The sequence below is a fragment of the Scyliorhinus torazame genome, chromosome 10 (genome assembly GCF_047496885.1).
Source record: "Scyliorhinus torazame isolate Kashiwa2021f chromosome 10, sScyTor2.1, whole genome shotgun sequence".
Lineage (NCBI taxonomy): Eukaryota > Metazoa > Chordata > Chondrichthyes > Carcharhiniformes > Scyliorhinidae > Scyliorhinus > Scyliorhinus torazame.
In genome coordinates this window covers 62726498-62745386 of record NC_092716.1, presented here as the reverse complement: position 1 = coordinate 62745386, position 18889 = coordinate 62726498, and the positions used below count along the sequence as shown (strand labels likewise).

At 44.8% G+C, this 18889-nt stretch overlaps 1 protein-coding gene across 1 annotated transcript in view; it reads left to right on the top strand.

Moving 5' to 3' along the window:
• Positions 1-18889, top strand: part of LOC140430605 (ATP-binding cassette sub-family C member 12-like) — a 206062-nt gene that overhangs the window by 78512 nt on the left and 108661 nt on the right. The window contains exons 12-14 of the mRNA XM_072518197.1: positions 7571-7643; positions 7747-7950; positions 8875-9009. Coding sequence (XP_072374298.1) covers positions 7571-7643; positions 7747-7950; positions 8875-9009 — 412 coding nt within the window. The remainder of the gene's footprint in view (positions 1-7570; positions 7644-7746; positions 7951-8874; positions 9010-18889) is intronic.

The window sequence follows — 18889 nt, the reverse complement described above, 5'->3', positions numbered from 1 at the left end:
ACTAACTGGCCTGTAATTCCCAGGGTTATCCCTAGTCCCTTTTTTGAACAGGGGCATGACATTCGCCACTCTCCAATCCCCTGGTACCACCCCTGTTGACAGTGAGGACGAAAAGATCATTGCCAACGGCTCTGCAATTTCATCTCTTGCTTCCCATAGAATCCTTGGATATATCCCGTCAGGCCCGGGGGACTTGTCTATCCTCAAGTTTTTCAAAATGCCCAACACATCTTCCTTCCTAACAAGTATTTCCTCGAGCTTACCAATCTGTTTCACACTGTCCTCTCCAACAATATCGCCCCTCTCATTTGTAAATACAGAAGAAAAGTACTCGTTCAAGACCTCTCCTATCTCTTCAGACTCAATACACAATCTCCCGCTACTGTCCTTGATCGGACCTATCCTCGCTCTAGTCATTCTCATATTTCTCACATATGTGTAAAAGGCCTTGGGGTTTTCCTTGATCCTACCCGCCAAAGATTGTTCATGCCCTCTCTTAGCTCTCCTAATCCCTTTCTTCAGTTCCCTCCTGGCTATCTTGTATCCCTCCAATGCCCTGTCTGAACCTTGTTTCCTCAGCCTTACATAAGTCACCTTTTTCCTCTTAACAAGACATTCAACCTCTCTTGTCAACCATGGTTCCCTCACTCGACCATCTCTTCCCTGCCTGACAGGGACATACATATCAAGGACACGTAGCACCTGTTCCTTGAACAAGTTCCACATTTCATTTGTGTCCTTCCCTGCCAGCCTATGTTCCCAACTTATGCACTTCAATTCTTGTCTGACAACATCGTATTTACCCTTCCCCCAATTGTAAACCTTGCCCTGTTGCACGTACCTATCCCTCTCCATTACTAAAGTGAAAGTCACAGAATTGTGGTCACTATCTCCAAAATGCTCCCCCACTAACAAATCTATCACTTGCCCTGGCTCATTACCCAGTACTAAATCCAATATTGCCCCTCCTCTGGTCGGACAATCTACATACTGCGTTAGAAAAGCTTCCTGGACACACTGCACAAACACCACCCCATCCAAACTATTTGATCTAAAGAGTTTCCACTCAATATTTGGGAAGTTAAAGTCACCCATGACTACTACCCTATGACTTCTGCACCTTTCCAAAATCTGTTTCCCAATCTGTTCCTCCACATCTCTGCTACTATTGGGGGGCCTATAGAAAACTCCTAACAAGGTGACTGCTCCTTTCCTATTTCTGACTTCAACCCATACTACCTCAGTAGGCTGATACTCCTCGAACTGCCTTTCTGCAGCTGTTATACTATCTCTAATTAATAATGCCACCCCCCCACCTCTTTTACCACCCTCCCTAATCTTATTGAAACATCTATAACCAGGGACCTCCAACAACCATTTCTGCCCCTCTTCTATCCAAGTTTCCGTGATGGCCACCACATCGTAGTCCCAAGTACCGATCCATGCCTTAAGTTCACCCACCTTATTCCTGATGCTTCTTGCGTTGAAGTATACACACTTCAACCCCTCTCCGTGCCTGCAAGTACTCTCCTTTGTCAGTGTTCCCTTCCCCACTGCCTCATTACACGCTTTTGCGTCCTGAATATCGGCTACCTTAGTTGCTGGACTACAAATCCGGTTCCCATTCCCCTGCCAAATTAGTTTAAACCCTCCCGAAGAGTACTAGAAAACCTCCCTCCCAGGATATTGGTGCCCCTCTGGTTCAGATGCAACCCGTCCTGCTTGTACAGGTCCCACCTTCCCCAGAATGCGCTCCAATTATCCAAATACCTGAAGCCCTCCCTCCTACACCATTCCTGCAGCCACGTGTTCAACTGCACTCTCTCCCTATTCCTAGCCTCGCTATCACGTGGCACCGGCAACAAACCAGAGATGACAACTCTGTCTGTCCTGGCTTTTAACTTCCAGCCTAACTCCCTAAACTTGTTTATTACCTCCACACCCCTTTTCCTACCTATGTCGTTGGTACCAATGTGCACCACGACTTCTGGCTGCTCACCCTCCCCCTTAAGGATCCTGAAGACACGATCTGAGACATCCCTGGCCCTGGCACCCGGGAGGCAACATACCTTCCGGGAGTCTCGCTCGCGACCACAGAATCTCCTATCTATTCCCCTAACCATTGAATCTCCTACAACTATTGCTTTACTATTCTCCCCCCTTCCCTTCTGAGCCCCAGAGCCAGACTCAGTGCCAGAGACCTGGCCGCTAGGGCCTTCCCCCGGTAGGTCATCCCCCCCAACAGCATCCAAAACGGTATACTTGTTTTGAAGGGGAACGGCCACGAGGGATCCCTGCACTTTCTGCCTGTTTGTTTTTTTCCCCCTGACTGTAACCCAGCTATTCTTGTCCTGTACCTTGGGTGTGGTTACCTCCTTGTAACTCTTCTCAATCACCCCCTCTGCCTCCCGGATGATCCGAAGTTCATCCAGCTTCAGCTCCAGTTCCCTAACACGGTCTTTGAGGAGCTGAAGTTGGGTGCACTTCCCGCAGGTATAGTCAGCGGGGACACCGGTGGTATCCCTCACCACCCACATCCTACAGGAGGAGCATGTAACTGGCCTAGCCTCCATCCCCTCTTACCTGACAGAATATAGCTGCCCTGTGGACTAACTAGATCTCCGCCCACCGACCCACGAATAGGAACTAGGCAGTTTCACCTTCCATGTTGTGGGAAGCTCTGAAGGCAGTGGTTAGGGGGAGAATATCTTACAAGGTGAATAAGGATAAATCTGGTCGGATGGAGAGGCAGAGGCTGGTGGATTCCGTTCTCGAGGTGGACTGCCAGTACTCGATTGCCCCTTCACCGGAGTTGTTGGTGAGTAGGAAGAAACTGCAGATAGGTTTGAGTTGCTCTTGATGGTTAAAGTGGTGAACCAGCTGCGGAGCTCGAGGAGAAGCTTCTACGAATATAAGGAGAAGGCTAGTCATCTTTTGGTGCACCAGTTAGGCCTCCCGGGAGATAGTGCAGATAAGGGGTTTGAGTGGCAGGTTGGCTTCTGCTCCAGGGAAGGTTAATGCAGCGTTTGAGGCCTTTTATCAAGAGCTATATAAGGCAGAGTCTCCAGAGGAGAGACTGTCAATTGTGCAGTTTTTGGACGGGTTGTCTTTCCAGTCATGCAGCCGGGGAGAAGGGGGAAGTTGGAGGCGAGGATGGGTCCGAAGGAGGTTATGAATACTATGGGGACTATTGGGTACCCCACAATGTATTTTAGTTTATTGACAACTCAACAATACTAAGAAGAGTCAGCACTATGCAAAGAAAACACAGTCATGAAAAGCAGTGGCGTGTTGGAACTGCCGATTGCTGAGTCGAGTGCCATATCCTGGTTCGTATGAGGGGTTCAGCGTCTGTAGATGTCTGTTATGCTCCTCCTCATATGGACAGATCCTGTGTATACGGAGGGCTTGGCCATAGAGGATGGCTTCTTTAATGTGTTTAGGGTGGAAGCTGGAGAAGTGGAGCATTGTGAGATTATCCGTGGGCTTGCAGTAAAGTGAAGTGCTGAGGTGACCGTCCTTGATGGAGATGATTGTGTCCAAGAATTCAACCGATTTTGGAGAGAGTCCATGGTGAGTCTGATGGTGGGATGGAACTTATTGATGTCATCGTGTAGTCGTTTCAGTGATTCTTCAGCGTGAGACAAAGGATGTCCTTGATGTATCTGGTGTATAACATTGGTTGAAGGTCCTGGGAGGTGAGGAACATAAGAACTAGGAGCAGGAGTAGGCCACCTGGCCCCTCGAGCCTGCTCCACCATTCAATGAGATCATGGCTGATTTTTTGTGGACTCAGCTCCACTTTCCGGCCTGAACACCATAACCCTTAATCCCTTTCTTCTTCAAAAACTATCTATCTTTATCTTAAAAACATTTAATGAAGGAGCCTCTACTGCTTCACTGGACAAGGAATTCCATAGATTCACAACCCTTTGGGTGAAGAAGTTCCTCCTAAACTCAGTCCTAAATCTACTTCCCCTTATTTTGAGGCTATGCCCCCCAGATCTGCTTTCACCCGCCAGTGGAAACAACCTGCCTGCATCTATCCTATCTATTCCCTCCATAATTTTATATGTTTCTATAAGATCCCCCCTGATCCTTCTAAATTCCAACGAGTACAGTCCCAGTCTACTCAACCTCTCCTCGTAATCCAACCCCTTTAGCTCTGGGATTAACCTAGTGAATCTCCTCTGCACACCCTCCAGTGCCAGTATGTCCTTTCTCAAGTAAGGAGGCCAAAACTGAACACAATACTCCAGGTGTGGCCTCACTAACACCTTATACAATTGCAGCATAACCTCCCTAGTCTTAAACTAAATTCCTCTAGCAATGAAGGACAAAATTCCATTTGCCTTCTTAATCACCTGTTGCACCTGTAAACCATCTTTTTGTGACTCATGCACTAGCACACCCAGGTCTCTCTGCACAGCACCATGTTTTAATATTTTTTCATTTAAATAATAATCCGTTTTGCTGTTATTCCTACCAAAATGGATAACCTCACATTTGTCAACATTGTATTCCATCTGCCAGACCCTAGCCCATTCACTTAGCCTATCCAAATCCCTCTGCAGACTTCCAGTATCCTCTGCACTTTTTGCTTTACCACTCATCTTAGTGTTGTCTGCAAACTTGGACACATTGCCCTTGGTCCCCAACTCCAAATCATCTATGTAAATTGTGAACAATTGTGGGCCCAACACTGATCCCTGAAGGACACCACAAGCTACTGATTGCCAACCAGAGAAACACCCATTAATCCCCACTCTTTGCTTTCTATTAATTAACCAATCCTCTATCCATGCCACTACTTTCCCCTTAATGCCATGCATCTTTATCTTATGCAGCAACCTTTTGTGTGGCACCTTGTCAAAGGCTTTCTGGAAATCCAGATATACCACATCCATTGGCTCCCCGTTATCTACCGCACTGGTAATGTCCTAAAAAAATTCCACCAAATTAGTTAGGCACGGCCTGTCCTTTATGAACCCATGCTGCGTCTGTCCAATGGGACAATTTCCAACCTGATGCCTCGCTATTTCTTCCTTGATGATAGATTCCAGCATCTTCCCTATTACCGAAGTTAAGCTCACTGGCCTATAATTACCCGCTTTCTGCCTACCTCCTTTTTAAACAGTGGTGTCACGTTTGCTAATTTCCAATCCGCCGGGATCACCCTAGAGTCTAGTGAATTTTGGTAAATTATCACTAGTGCATTTGCAATTTCCCTAGCCATCTCTTTTAGCACTCTGGGATGCATTCCATCAGGGCCAGGAGACTTGACTATCTTTAGCCCCATTAGCTTGCCCATTACTACCTCCTTAGTGATAACAATCCTCTCAAGGGCCTCACCTGTCATAGCCTCATTTCCATCAGTCACTGGCATGTTATTTGTGTCTTCCACTGTGAAACCTGCTCAGTTCCTCAGCCATTTCCTCATCTCCCATTATTAAATCTCCCTTCTCATTCTCTAAAGGACCAATATTTACCTTAGCCACTCTTTTTTGTTTTGTATATTTGTAGAAACTTTTACTATCTGTTTCTATATTCTGAGCAAGTTTACTCTCATAATCTATCTTACTCTTCTTTATAGCTTTTTTAGTAGCTTTCTGTTGCCCCCTAAAGATTTCTCAGTCCTCTAGTCTCCCACTAATCTTTGCTACTTTGTATGCTTTTTCCTTCAATTTGATACTCTCCCTTATTTCCTTCGATATCCACGGTCGATTTTCCCTCTTTCTACCGTCCTTCCTTTTTGTTGGTACAAACCTTTGCTGAGCACTGTGAAAAATCGCTTGGAAGGTTCTCCACTGTTCCTCAACTGTTTCACCATGACGTCTTTGCTCCCAGTCTACCTCAGCTAGTTCTTCTCTCATCCTGTTGTAATCTCCTTTGTTTAAGCACAAAACACGAGTGTTTGATTTTACCTTTTCACCCTCCATCTGTATTTTAAATTTCACCATATTGTGATCGCTCCTTCCTAGAGGATCCCTAACTATGAGATCCTGAATCAATCCTGTCTCATTACACAGGACCAGATCTAGGACCGCTTGTTCCCTCGTAGGTTCCATTACATACTGTTCTAGGAAACTATCGCGGATACATTCTATAAACTCCTCCTCAAGGCTGCCTTGGCCGACCTGGTTAAACCAATCGACATGTAGATTAAAATCCCCCATGATAACTGCTGTACCATTTCTACATGCATCAGTTATTTCTTTGTTTATTGCCTGTCCCACCATAATGTTACTATTTGGTGGCCTATAGACTACTCCTATCGGTGACTTTTTCGTCTTACTATTCCTGCTTTCCACCCAAATGGATTCAACCTTATCCTCCATAGCACCGATGTCATCCTTTACTATTGCCCGTATGTCATCCTTAAATAACAGAGCTACACCACCTCCCTTACCATCCACTCTGTCCTTCCGAATAGTTTGATACCCTCGGATATTTAACTCCCAGTCGTGACCATCCTTTAACCATATTTCAGTAATGGCCACTAAATCATAGTCATTGGCCACTAAATCATAGTCATTGGCCACTAAATCATAGTCATATGAGGAGGTCTTGTTCAAACTTGTGCATGAAGATGTTGGCACAGTGAGATGCGACAACGGATGAACGGACATTGCGCGACAATCGGCAGGCTGGAATGTTCCCTTCCAGTCAGGGAACACTTCAGCAGGCAAGGGCATTCAGCCTCTGATCTTCGGGTAAGTGTTCTCCAAGGTGGCCTTCAGGACAAGCGACAACGCAGAATTGCCGAATAGAAACTTATAGCCAAGTTCCGCACACATGTGTATGGCTTCAAACGCGACCTTGGATTCATGTTGCATTACATTCACCCCCCACCTGGGCTTGCGAAATCCTACCAACTGTCCTGGTTTTAGACAATTCACACCTCTTTAAACTGGAATTACTCCGCTCTCTGGGTCTGTAAAGACATAATTACCTGCAAATGCTCGCATTCAAAGCATTGTCTTGCATCTTTGACTTTGTCTTTCTGGAACCTATCTCTTCATTCACCTGAGGAAGGAGCAGTGCTCCGAAAGCTAGTGATTTGAAACAAACCTGTTGGACTTTAACCTGGTGTTGTAACACTTTTTACTAAGTACTTGGAGCTTTGCTCAAGGCAAGCAAGTCAGTCACTTTGCTAATCTCCATTGTGCGTTTGATATTCAGCTCCGTTGTAACAGGCAGGCCCTCTGTTATCCTAGAGCTTCCCCCATGACTATATTCTCCCTAGAATACACCTCAATGAGCGTTCTAGCCATTTTACCAACCATTTATTGCTGCCGGTGATGACATCCCTACCTTTGTTTTCAATGGATCAGTTTTTGCTGATGAATCTGTTGCCATATTGATCCCATCAAACATGCCCTGGGAATTCCTTGAGCCAAAAGACATCTGAAGGGTAACGTTGCCACCAGTAGTCATTGACATGGTGTTGCACTGTGTGACTGGGGAATGTGTTGGACTAGTGATTCTGCTAACTCTGTAATTGTTTATAGTGGAAAAATTAAGAATGATTCAGCTACAGAACATGTTTAACTTCTTTATAAACCTGCAGGTATAAGAAAGTGATAGGAGCCTGCTGTCTACAACAGGACCTGGATATGTTCTCCTTTGGAGATTTAACTGAAGTAAGAAACTTTAGTTAAGAAAGAGAAGATTGATCTCAGAGACATTTAATCAGATATTGCAGGGTAAATGAAAATGTTAATGGCTTTTTTAATTAAATCAAAGATAGGAGAAAGAGGGCTCAACCTGTCAGGTGGGCAGAAGCAACGAATTAGCATTGCTCGAGCTGTGTATTCAGACCAAGATATTTACCTGTTGGATGATCCTTTATCAGCTGTGGATGCTCATGTTGGGAAACACATCTTTGAGCAGTGTGTCAAAAAAACACTCCTTGGGAAAACAGTGATTCTAGTCACTCACCAGCTGCAGGTAACGTACTGAAAACTGGACATGGTCTTGGGGTGAGAGAGAGCAGGACATTTTGAGATGAGGATTTAACATGAAATGCTCCGTTAAATGTGTAAAAGTTGGGATAACCCGGGTCATATTTCCCGAGTCAACACCAGAAATGTGACACCATCACCAAAGATAAAACAAAATACAAAAACAGAAAGCACTTAAAACACAGATCAGGCCAGGAACCTCTGAGTGTGGGCATGAGGTAGAACTGGGAGATGTTACACTTGAGCACAATTTCAGAGCAAATGGAACAAGGGGCAGTAAAAAAGGGAAAACACACACATAAATGGAATAATCTGTGCTTGTGGAGAACAGGGGACATTTAAAAGACAGGAATAATTTGAAAATGAGACAATTGGAGGCATCATGGGAAAACCAAAGAAACCGGGATTCTCCGGTCCCCCAGCCGCATGCTTCCTGGCAGCGTGCTGTTCGCTGGAGGCTGGAAGAAAGAATCCAGCCACTTGTCAATGGGAGTTCTCATTGAAACCACCCCACACCGTTGAAATTTAAACATTGAATTCTGGATGAATATACCTGCATTCTAAACTCAAATTGTCTCAGTAGAAAGGTGTGTTTATCCAGGGATGTAAAATTCAGTAAGGTGACATTTTATTGAAAGGAACTAGTTAAGTATATGTGATATACTTCAACATTCATTGCACTAACATTGAATTCTATTTTAGCATTAATTTCTGAAATGTTCATGCTGCCTGTCAGAATACATGAAGCAGTTTCTCTGGTGACTTACCCCAGTGACTGTAATATTGGAGTAGCTTCCACAGAAGGGGTGCAGACTTTTCTAATTAGAAGCACAATGCTTTGCAGAAGTATCAGGATGACAGGTTTGTACAGATATACCCCATGTTCATTTATTTTTACATTTATCTCCAGTACTTAGAACATTGTGATGAAATCCTTTTATTGGAGGACGGCAAAGTTAAAGAAAAAGGAAAACATGTGTTACTAATGAATGAAAATGGACACTATGCCACCCTGATCAACAATTACCAAATGAACCAACCAAATGTAAGAAAATCACTGATTGTGTATGTTGAAATGTATTACGTTTTTCTGACCAGTGAAATCGGTGCTCAAGCCCCTAGCTACATCCGAGTCAGCTGGAGTCAGCCATGGCTCAGTTGGTGCTGCTGTTACCTCAAAGATACAAGGTTCCAGCTGTGAGTGCCATTCCAGGGCTTGAGCACAATAATCAAAGTTGACAATGGAGGGAAATAGCATCTTTTGGATGAGACGTTAAACTGAAGAACCATTTGCCCATTTGGGTGAATGTAAAAGATGCCATGGCATTATTTCCATTCTGAGCAAGGGAGGTTTCCCTGGTGTCCTGGACAGTATTAATCCCTCAATCAACGCCACCAAATCAGATTATCTGGTCATTGTCACATTGCTGCTTTTGGGAATTTGTGGTGTGCAAATTGGCTGCGGTGTTTCCCACATTACAATAGTGACTAGCCTTCATAAAAGTACTTCATTGGCTGTAAAATGCTTTGAGATGACTGGTGTTTACAAAAGCTCAATATAAACGCAAATATTTGTTTTCTTTCATGCATTTATCATTCATAAGGTAATGCAGCATTCCATTCAAGCATATCAGGGCCAATGCATATATATACATGCAAAGTATTCATTAAGCGAGAACCTTGAAGAGAATTTCATTCAAACAAACTAAGACACAAGCAAGATCAGCAATTTTGAAGTCAGGGAGGGAAAACATCAGCTGCTCTGTGAATTTTATGTTGTTACATTAATATTTAGGTCACTGGAGAAATTCTCGAGCCAGCAGTGCTTTAATTAGTCAGTGAGCGGCAAGTGGGATAATTAGGCCTTTGCTGTTAGAGTTATGTTACAGTCATTTCTCATTAATCCAACTCTTATTAATCTGACAACCTAATTTTAAGCAGAATTTTATCTTGATAAGGCATTCAAATCTTGTGCTGAAGTAATTCAGCTAACACGGTTATCATTCCAGCATTAATCTGACATTTTTGGAAATGTGAATATCTAAAAACAGGCTAAAGATCCGGTTAAGAATGATTGAACATTATAGAACTAACCAAGGACAAAAATGATCAAATATTCCATGAAACACAGTTAGCTCTTCAGTGTTGGGATCCTGATAATATCATCTCTAAACTGTACCTGATTTGATTTATTAGAGGACATGTAAACATCGAAAGATACTGTGGAGTTTTCGTGAAGTATCTTCAAGAACCAAAGGAGGAATTTTGTAGGACTTTTGCTCAGTTCATGAAACGGATACGGCAGAATTCATAAAAAGGCTAGAGTAGGCTTGTTGGGCCAGGTGGTCTGTTCCAATAAAAGGGCCAGGATTTTACTGCGCCTTCCACCTAGCGAGGTATTGTGGTCATTAGCAATTTAAATGATCCGCCCCAAAGCATCCCCCCCACTCCCCAGTGGGTGGGGGGAAACACGCCGTATCCTGGCCTATAATTTATTTCAAAAGCGAAAATGCTAGAGATGTGGCAAATCTGTAACAAAAACAGAAAATGTTGGAATTACTCTGGTCAGTCAGCATTTTCATCAGCATTGAAAGATCATTGACCGGCTCTGGTTTTTCTCTCTCCACAGATGCACGCACTCTTTATTTTCTTGTTAAACTCCCCATCGGTACCATTTAAATTTTTCTTCTCAGTTTTTTAAGCCTCAGCTCTTCTGTTTTTTAAAATCTTTTTCAATCTCCTTTTTCACATTTTCTCCCAAATTTACACCCAACAATAAACAATAATCAGTAATGATACCCATGCAATAATCATACCCTCTTCCAACTCTTTCTCCCACTTTGCCTTGATCCCTTCTAGTGGCGCCTTCGCCTTCTCCAAAATAGCCCGTAAACCGCGGATACTACCCCCTTCTCCAGTCCCCCTGTCGTCAGCTCCTTCTCCAGCAATGTGGAAGCCGGCTCTACTGGGAAACTCTGTATCTCCTTTCTGGCAAAGACTCAAACCTGCATTAATCTAAACATTTCCCCTGCTCCAGCAGTTCCTTCAATCCCGCAAAGCGACTCCAAGAAACAAATCTTTTAAGAGTCCTAATTCCTTTCTCCTCCCATCTCCGAAAATTTCCATCCCGCTTCCCTGGCTCAAATCTGTGGTTCCCCCGAATCGGCATTTCCCTTGACCCTGCCCCCAACCCGAAGTGCTGTCGAAACTGCCTCCAAATTCTCAACAAAGCTATTACTACCGGACTCCCTGAGTATCTCCCCGGGACCGTCGGGAGCGGCGCTATCGCTAGCGCCTTCAATACTGACCCTCTACCCAAACTCTTCTCCATTCTGACCCATTGGGAGTCGACCCCTCTGACCCAGCTCTGTACCTTCTCCACATTTGCCACCCAGTAATAATACATCAGGTTCAGAAGACCCAAACCCCCTGCCTGCCTTCCTCTCTGTAGTAGCACCTTTTTAATTCTGGCCACCTTCCCTCCCCATATGAACGAGGTAATCATCCCTTCAATCTCTCTAAAAAATGTCTTTAGCAGGAAAATCGGCAAGCATTGGAAAATAAACAGGAATTGTGTCTGCACATTCATTTTAACAGCCTGTACCCGACCTGACAGTGACAGGGAGACCATCCCACCTTGCCAGATCAGCTTTCACCCTCCCCACCAAATAAGAAATGTTGTACCTATGGAGACCCCCAGTCTCGAGCAACCTGCATCCCCAGGTATCTAAAGTGAGTCCCTGCCTTACGGAATGACAGACCCCCCACCCCTGGCCGAGACACCACAAAATATTCACTCTTGTCTAGATTTAATTTGTACCCTGAGAAAGACCCAAACACCCGAAGCAGCTCCAGTATTTCCCCTATTGATACACTTGCTTCCAACACGTATAATAACAAGTCATCGCCATATGCTCTATCACCCCCGCACTATCCCTTTCCATACCCCTGAGCTTCTTAATGCGATGGCCAATGGCTCATTCGTGCGTGCAAACAGCAGGGGTGACATAGGACATCCCTGCCTAGTCCCACGGTGGAGAGAAAAGTATCTTGAGCTGATGTTATTTGTGCGGCCTCGGCTCCTTATATAATAGCTTTACCCAGTCAACAAATCTTGGTCTAATTCCAAACCGCTCACGAACTGCCCCTCCATCAGTACCATAACCACATTCAATACCCTCCTAGTGTTCGAAAAGAGCTGCCTCCCTCTCACAAACCCTGTCTGATCTTCACCTATCATCTTCGGGAGGCACTCCTCTAGCCTACCTGCCAGTACCTTCGCCAATATCTTTGCGTCCACCTTTAAAAGTGATGAGGGCCAATACGATCCACACTCCGTCTTATCCTTATCTTTCTTAAGTAACAGGGAAATCGATGCCTGCCCCAACATTTGTGGCAACCCCCCCTTCCCTATTGCATCCTCAAACATCCCCACCATCAGCGGCACCAGCTTATTTTGAATTTTTTATAATGGTCTACCGGAAACCCATCCGGCCCTGCCACCATCCCTGACTGCGTCCTCCCAATTGCATCTTTATCTCATGCTCCACTATCGCCCCTCTAATATGGCCCTGTCCCCCGCCCCTAACCTCGAGTACTCCAGCCCATCTAGAGATTCCTGCATCTCCCAGCCTCCCCCAGGTGGCTCTGACCTGTACACCCTCTCATAGAATTGTTAATCTGATCTGGAGCTACCACCAACTTCCCTGCCCTCTCCTGCACCTGGACAATTTCCCTTGCCACAGCCTCCCTATGGAGCTGACCCGTTAATATACGACCCGTCCTCTCTCCATGCTCGTAAACTGTCCCCCTTGCTCGCCTCAATTGGCATAGCGCCTTCCTGGTAGATAGTCGGTCAAAGCTCACCTGGAGTTTCTTCCTCTTTTCCAACTGCGCTGGGTCCCTATCTTCTGCATACCTCCTGTCTACCTCCAGCATCTCATCTATTAACCTCTGACGTTCCAACCTCTCCTCTTTGTCACCCCTCACCACCGCTTTTAAAGTCTCCCAGACAACCGCCTTCAACACCTCACCCGTGCAGTTAAAACCTACATATTCCTCGATTACTTTTTCAATTTTGTCACAGAACCTTCGGTCCCCCAACAGTCCCACATCTAACTTCCACCCTGGTCTCTGTACATCCCCTTCTCAAGTACCATATCCACCCATGCGGAGCATGATCTGATATTGCAATTGCTGAGTACTCTGACCCTTTAACCCCAGCCAGCAGCGCCTTCTCCACCATGAAAAAGTCAATCCGTGAGTACACCTTATGGACCGCTGAGAAAAATGAGTACTCCCGTTCCCTCGGGTGCAGGAACCTCCAAGGGTCAACCCCTCCCATTTCCACCATTAGCCCAGCCAGCGCCTTGCCCCCCCCCCTCCCCCTCCCCCCTCCCCTGACGGGACCAGCGAGCGTGGCCGTGACCTGTTCAATTTGGGCTCCTGCACCAAGTTCCAGTCCCCCTCCACTATCTGTTTGTGTGTGTCCAAGTCGGGGATGGCCCCAAACACTTTCTTCGCGAATCCCACATCTTCCCAGTTGGGACCATATACACTTACCAGCGCCACTAGCCTTCCCTCCAGCGCCCCTATCACAATCACATACCTACTCCCCTGATCTGCAACCACCTTCTCCATCGGGAACCATACCCTTATGCTGACCAAAAAATTAAACTCTACAACAATGTGAAGTCAAGTAACTTACAATACAGGTCAGTGAAAAGATAGTTAAACCATTTATACATTTTCCAGCTCCCCAATCACAGTCCACGATTCCTCTTCCAGCTCCACTCCGCACTTCTGTCCCAAGCCTTCTGTCTTCCTGAACGCCTCAGCCGCCTTCACTATTTCAAAATAAAAATCTTTGGCGTTGTATGTCACCCTCAGCTTTGCCGGGTATACCATACCAAATCGCAGTCCCTTGTTGTACAGTGCCGTCTTCACTCGGCTGAACATCGCTCGCCTCTTCGCCAATTCCACCATCAAGTCCTGGTAAATCCGAACTCTGGCACCATCCCACTGCACCTCCCACTTTTGCTTCGCCCAGTTTAACACCTTCTCCTTCATGTGGTATTTATGGAAGCAGATAATTACTGCTCTCGGCGGCTCGTTTACTTTGGGTTTCGGCTTTAACGACTGATGAGCTCGGTCCAGTTCATACCGGGAGGGGTCTTCACCCTCCCCCATCAACTCTGCCAGCCTCTTCGCAAAGTACTGACATGGCCTTGAGCCCTCTGCCCCTTCAGGCAAGCCCACAATTCTCATACTTTGCCGCCTCGAGCAGTTCTCCAAGGCCTCGAACTTTGTTCGGAGTCCTCTGTTGACCTCCACTACCCTCTGTATTTCATCTCCCATCGAGGTGAGCTGGTCGCTGTGCTGCGACATGGCCTCCTCCAGTTCCTTCATTTTTGAACCCTGTTCTCTCACCTCGGCCGATGTCTTTGCCACATCCACCCTCGCCGGGGTGATTGCCTCCTCCACCAATGATCTCAGTGTGACCGCCATCTCCTGCCTCAAAGCCTCCATGTGCCTCGCAAACTGCTTCTCCAGCTCCACAGCCATCACCTCGGTCAATCTTTCCACTGTAAGTAGTGGACCCCACCACGGGGTCCAGCATCCACCATCTTGTCAGCGCTTTTACTGGTCCTCTCCTTTGGCGGCGAACCCGCGTTTCCTCCCTTCTTCACGGCTGTTTTTGGCATCCCTGAACCACTTAGTATTTTTCTCCTTCTTTCTTCAATCTCGAGATAAATAAATAATAAAATAAAAAAAATGAAATTTAAAAAAAAATATATAAATTATAATAAAAATAATTTTAAAAAACGTATTTTTATTTAAAAAAAAATCAAAAATCAAAGTTCAAAACATCTCTTCTCCTGGGACCAGACTTCAAACATTACAAAAAATCATTTTCAGCGGGTGGGGGCACCCGGTGTGCGCTGCTTCCTCTCTACATTCGTGCTGGATTCAGGCCTCGCCTCAGGTTTCCTCCCCCCCTCCACTTGCTTCGGGCTCGTTGCCCCTGCTCCTCCGGTTACGGGAGTCCCTACTGGCCCGACCCGGCGCCCGTCCATCAGCCCCAACAGCTGAAGAAATCACGACCAGCGAAACCATGGGGAAACCTCTGGAAAACGGCGAAATGCTGCCGACCGGCAGGAGCCTCTCTCCAGCACGACCGCTCCGCTCGCGCGTGCCACCGGAAGTCAAGCCTCAGCTCTTCTGACTGGAAGGCTGATTTGTCAATTGGTTACCCCCAGTGTGGAATGCTGCTGGCAGGGAGTCGGTCAGGAAATCGGTGGCCCACAGATATTGATTTCTATCCAATCAAATGAATAAGCAGAAAACCAGGGGCTTCACCTTATGGTTTCTTACTCAGAGCTCCAAGAGTGCTGCTCTGCACTGCGAGTGCCAGATCAAGAAATCAGCCTTTGTTCTCTTGTCGACTTTGTAGTGATCTGCATCACTATTTCTACACAAGGGGTTAATGTAAATATACTACAACCAAGTAACCACTAGAGAGAGCATAGAGAGGTATAAAATAGATGGGCGGGATCCAGGATCTCACTCTTCACAGGAACGGCAGCTAGTGAGCAGGACACAGACAAACAGTTCAGATGTAACATCTAGTATAAGCTCTGAAGAGAGAATGAACTTACTCAACAAAGCATCTCCTTCAACTGTAATACTACGAGCCTTATTCAGACACAAGGAATAATATATGGTACCAGAACTAGCTTCAGAACGCTTACTAGACAGATTACACAAGATCAGACAAAGGAAGATCGAAAACAGATGAAAACTCGTATCGGACGTTCGACGTGGGGAGACTTCGCTGATTCGATGGAACTCGTTGGAACTCCACTGCAGCTGACACAATCGATAATTTAAGTCATAACTGAAAATTTGTAAACAAATGTTCGAAATATACATCGTAGCTAATGATTTGAATACGCCTCTGAAGAAACAAAAAGAGCACTGCTACTAGCAGGACATTAAACTAGAAACATCTATAACTGCTTTAATTACTTGAGAGGTGAAGACAACACCAAATTAGAAGTAATACTCAAAAACTTTAAAGATCACTAACACCAGTAACAATGCTGCTTTAAAACATTCAATGCTCGGAGACCAAATTGCACAGGGAATGAGTGATGCGAAACTCAAACAATCATTATCAGAACAGAAAGGTTTAACGCTGGAAATCGCGATTGAAACGTGCAGATCGCAAGAAAAATATAACATTAAGTTTTTACCAAGCAAGAACGCCGAAATGTTCTTCTCCACGGGTCTAAAGAAGTTAAAATGGCGTTTGAGCACTTTTTCAACTGCCCGGGGAACAAAAGACATAAACCTGGTTCTGCGCATGCGCAGGAAACCGCAGTCCGTTCTGCGCATGCGTGGATTGAAGAAAGACGTTTTTACGCAGTCGGAAAAAGATCGAACACCGTTTGAAGATGGATCTGTGCATGCACAAGCCACGCATGCGCAGTTGAACAATAAGTGCACACCGTTAGAAGATGGATCTGCACATGTGCAATCCACGCATGCGCAGTTGAAGAAAAAGTGTACAGTAAAGGAAAATTGATTTGCGCATGCGCAATCGAATGCTACACATGACATCATGAGCGTCAAGATATCAGAAGACTCGGGCCACGCCCACTCAAAGGGGAAATGCACGTAAATCACAAATAAGACTCTTAAAGGCACAAAACCAAAACATTCAACCTCAAAAGGCACAACATTGCCTGAACTACTACCATCAGTTGAAAATAACTTCTGCAGCACCCTCCGGAACTAGCAATTTGCAGCACAAAAAGTGAAGAGCTCAATAACAAATCCAAAGCCAAAGAAGATGATTTGTTATTTAAAAGTGAAACGCTCAATAGCAAATCCGAAACCACAGAAGATGATTTATTAAAGAATACTACTCAGACATGGCTGAGTTGTTTGGATACGATCATCAGCGACCCGCTTGAAAAGCTCAACATGACTCTACTCATGGTAGATGAATCCAATACCATGATGCAATGGCAGATTGTCGATACATTGGATGACAGCAACCTGTCAAATACCCAAGAAGAAAACGACGCCACACAGCGATTACTGACCGAATCCGTTGGGAAGAGCACAGATCGACTCCACAGAGAGAACACTGCACAACTCCAGAGAGCGATGGAAGATTTCACAGAGAAAGCGACGCCAGCCTCCACAGAGAGATCGTTGACAGACTCCATAATGGAAGCAATTAAAGATCCAGACCGCCAACCGTGCACGAAGAAGACCATGAAGGTCTATCCACCTTATTTGAACAATCAGAAGAAGACTATGAAAGTCTACCCAGCTCATTTGAACAACAAGAAGACAATGAATGTCTACCCACTGTATGTCAGAACAGTGACAATGTTATCACAATTAGCACACACGATGTGCAAGATCACAGCGAGACTGACAGATCTCAGCTCGTCTGTACAGAAGCACTCAACAATCAAAGTAAAACTACTCAAGTCCAGTGAGACCGCATCAATTAAAACCTCATCCACTCTTGACAACCCACAAGAAACTGAAACCTTGACGACGTTGACTCCAGAAGAGGAGCACCAAGAGATCAACGATGAAGCAAATCTAGCAGAAATGACTAAAGAAAAGAAGCACCAAGGAATCAAAGGGGAATCACATCAACCACAAATGACTGATGTCACCAGAATCAATGCAACATCAGATCATTCTCACAATCCTCAAGTCGAAATGCTCAATGAAACATCAGATACCACAAAGGACACTGATACCAATAACTTTAAGAATGACTCAAATCATCCACACAGAACAGTCATTGAGCGCAACAAGAACAACAACAAAAACCACAAGAACAACAAAAACAACAACAACAAGCACAACAAGAAGAACAACGAAAATAACAAGAAGCACAAGAACAACAACAATAACAAAAATGACAAAAACAACAAGAAGCACAACAAAAACAAGAACAACAATGACAACAACAAGAAAGATGACAACAGAAACCACAAAAACAACAACACAAAGCACAAGAACAACAACGAAAACAACAAACACAATGACAGAAACAACAAAAACAACAACAATGTAACAACAACCTGTACAACCTGGTACAACTCTGCACATGAAGGACCATGCAACAGCACAGTCCAAAACAATGTCAAGAGTACAAACATACCATGGCATGACAACAAATCTCTCAAATTCACATTTGCTCCGGAACAGATGAGCACACCAGCTTTCAAGGCAGATGACATTCTGACTCGATACCGCAAGCACAGGAAAAAGTCCAGGTCAGACAACAAAAGTAATTCGACCACTCGAACACCTCATAATGACCTGTTGGTTACTTAAACACAAGAAGACTGACGACAGTCACAAAAAAATGACAACATCAACATCACCACTTCAACAAAAGAAGAAGAAAGAAACTCAACCGAATAAATTCATAAAGTTTGGACTCATACATTTTTAAAATTAAGATTGGACTCATAAATATTAATTGGCTTTGTATAATCATCAATATCATCACAACTTGTACATATCATCATTTATCTACCTATTTTGTACAATTTTCTTTAACAAAGTACAGAAAATATGTAAAAAGAAAAAAGGGGGGATGTAGTGATCTGCATCACTGTATATACACAAGGGGTTAATGTAAATACACTACAACCAAGTAACCACTAGAGGGAGCACCAGAGAGGTATAAAATAGACGGACAGGATCCAGGATCTCACTCTTCACAGGAACGGCAGCTAGTAAGCAGGACATAGACAAACAGCTCAGATGTAACATCTAGTATAAGCTCTGGTGAGAGACCAAACTTACTCAATAAAGCATCTACTTCAACTGTAAGACTACGAGCTTTATTCAGACACAAGGAATAATATAGGCTTCTTTTGTTT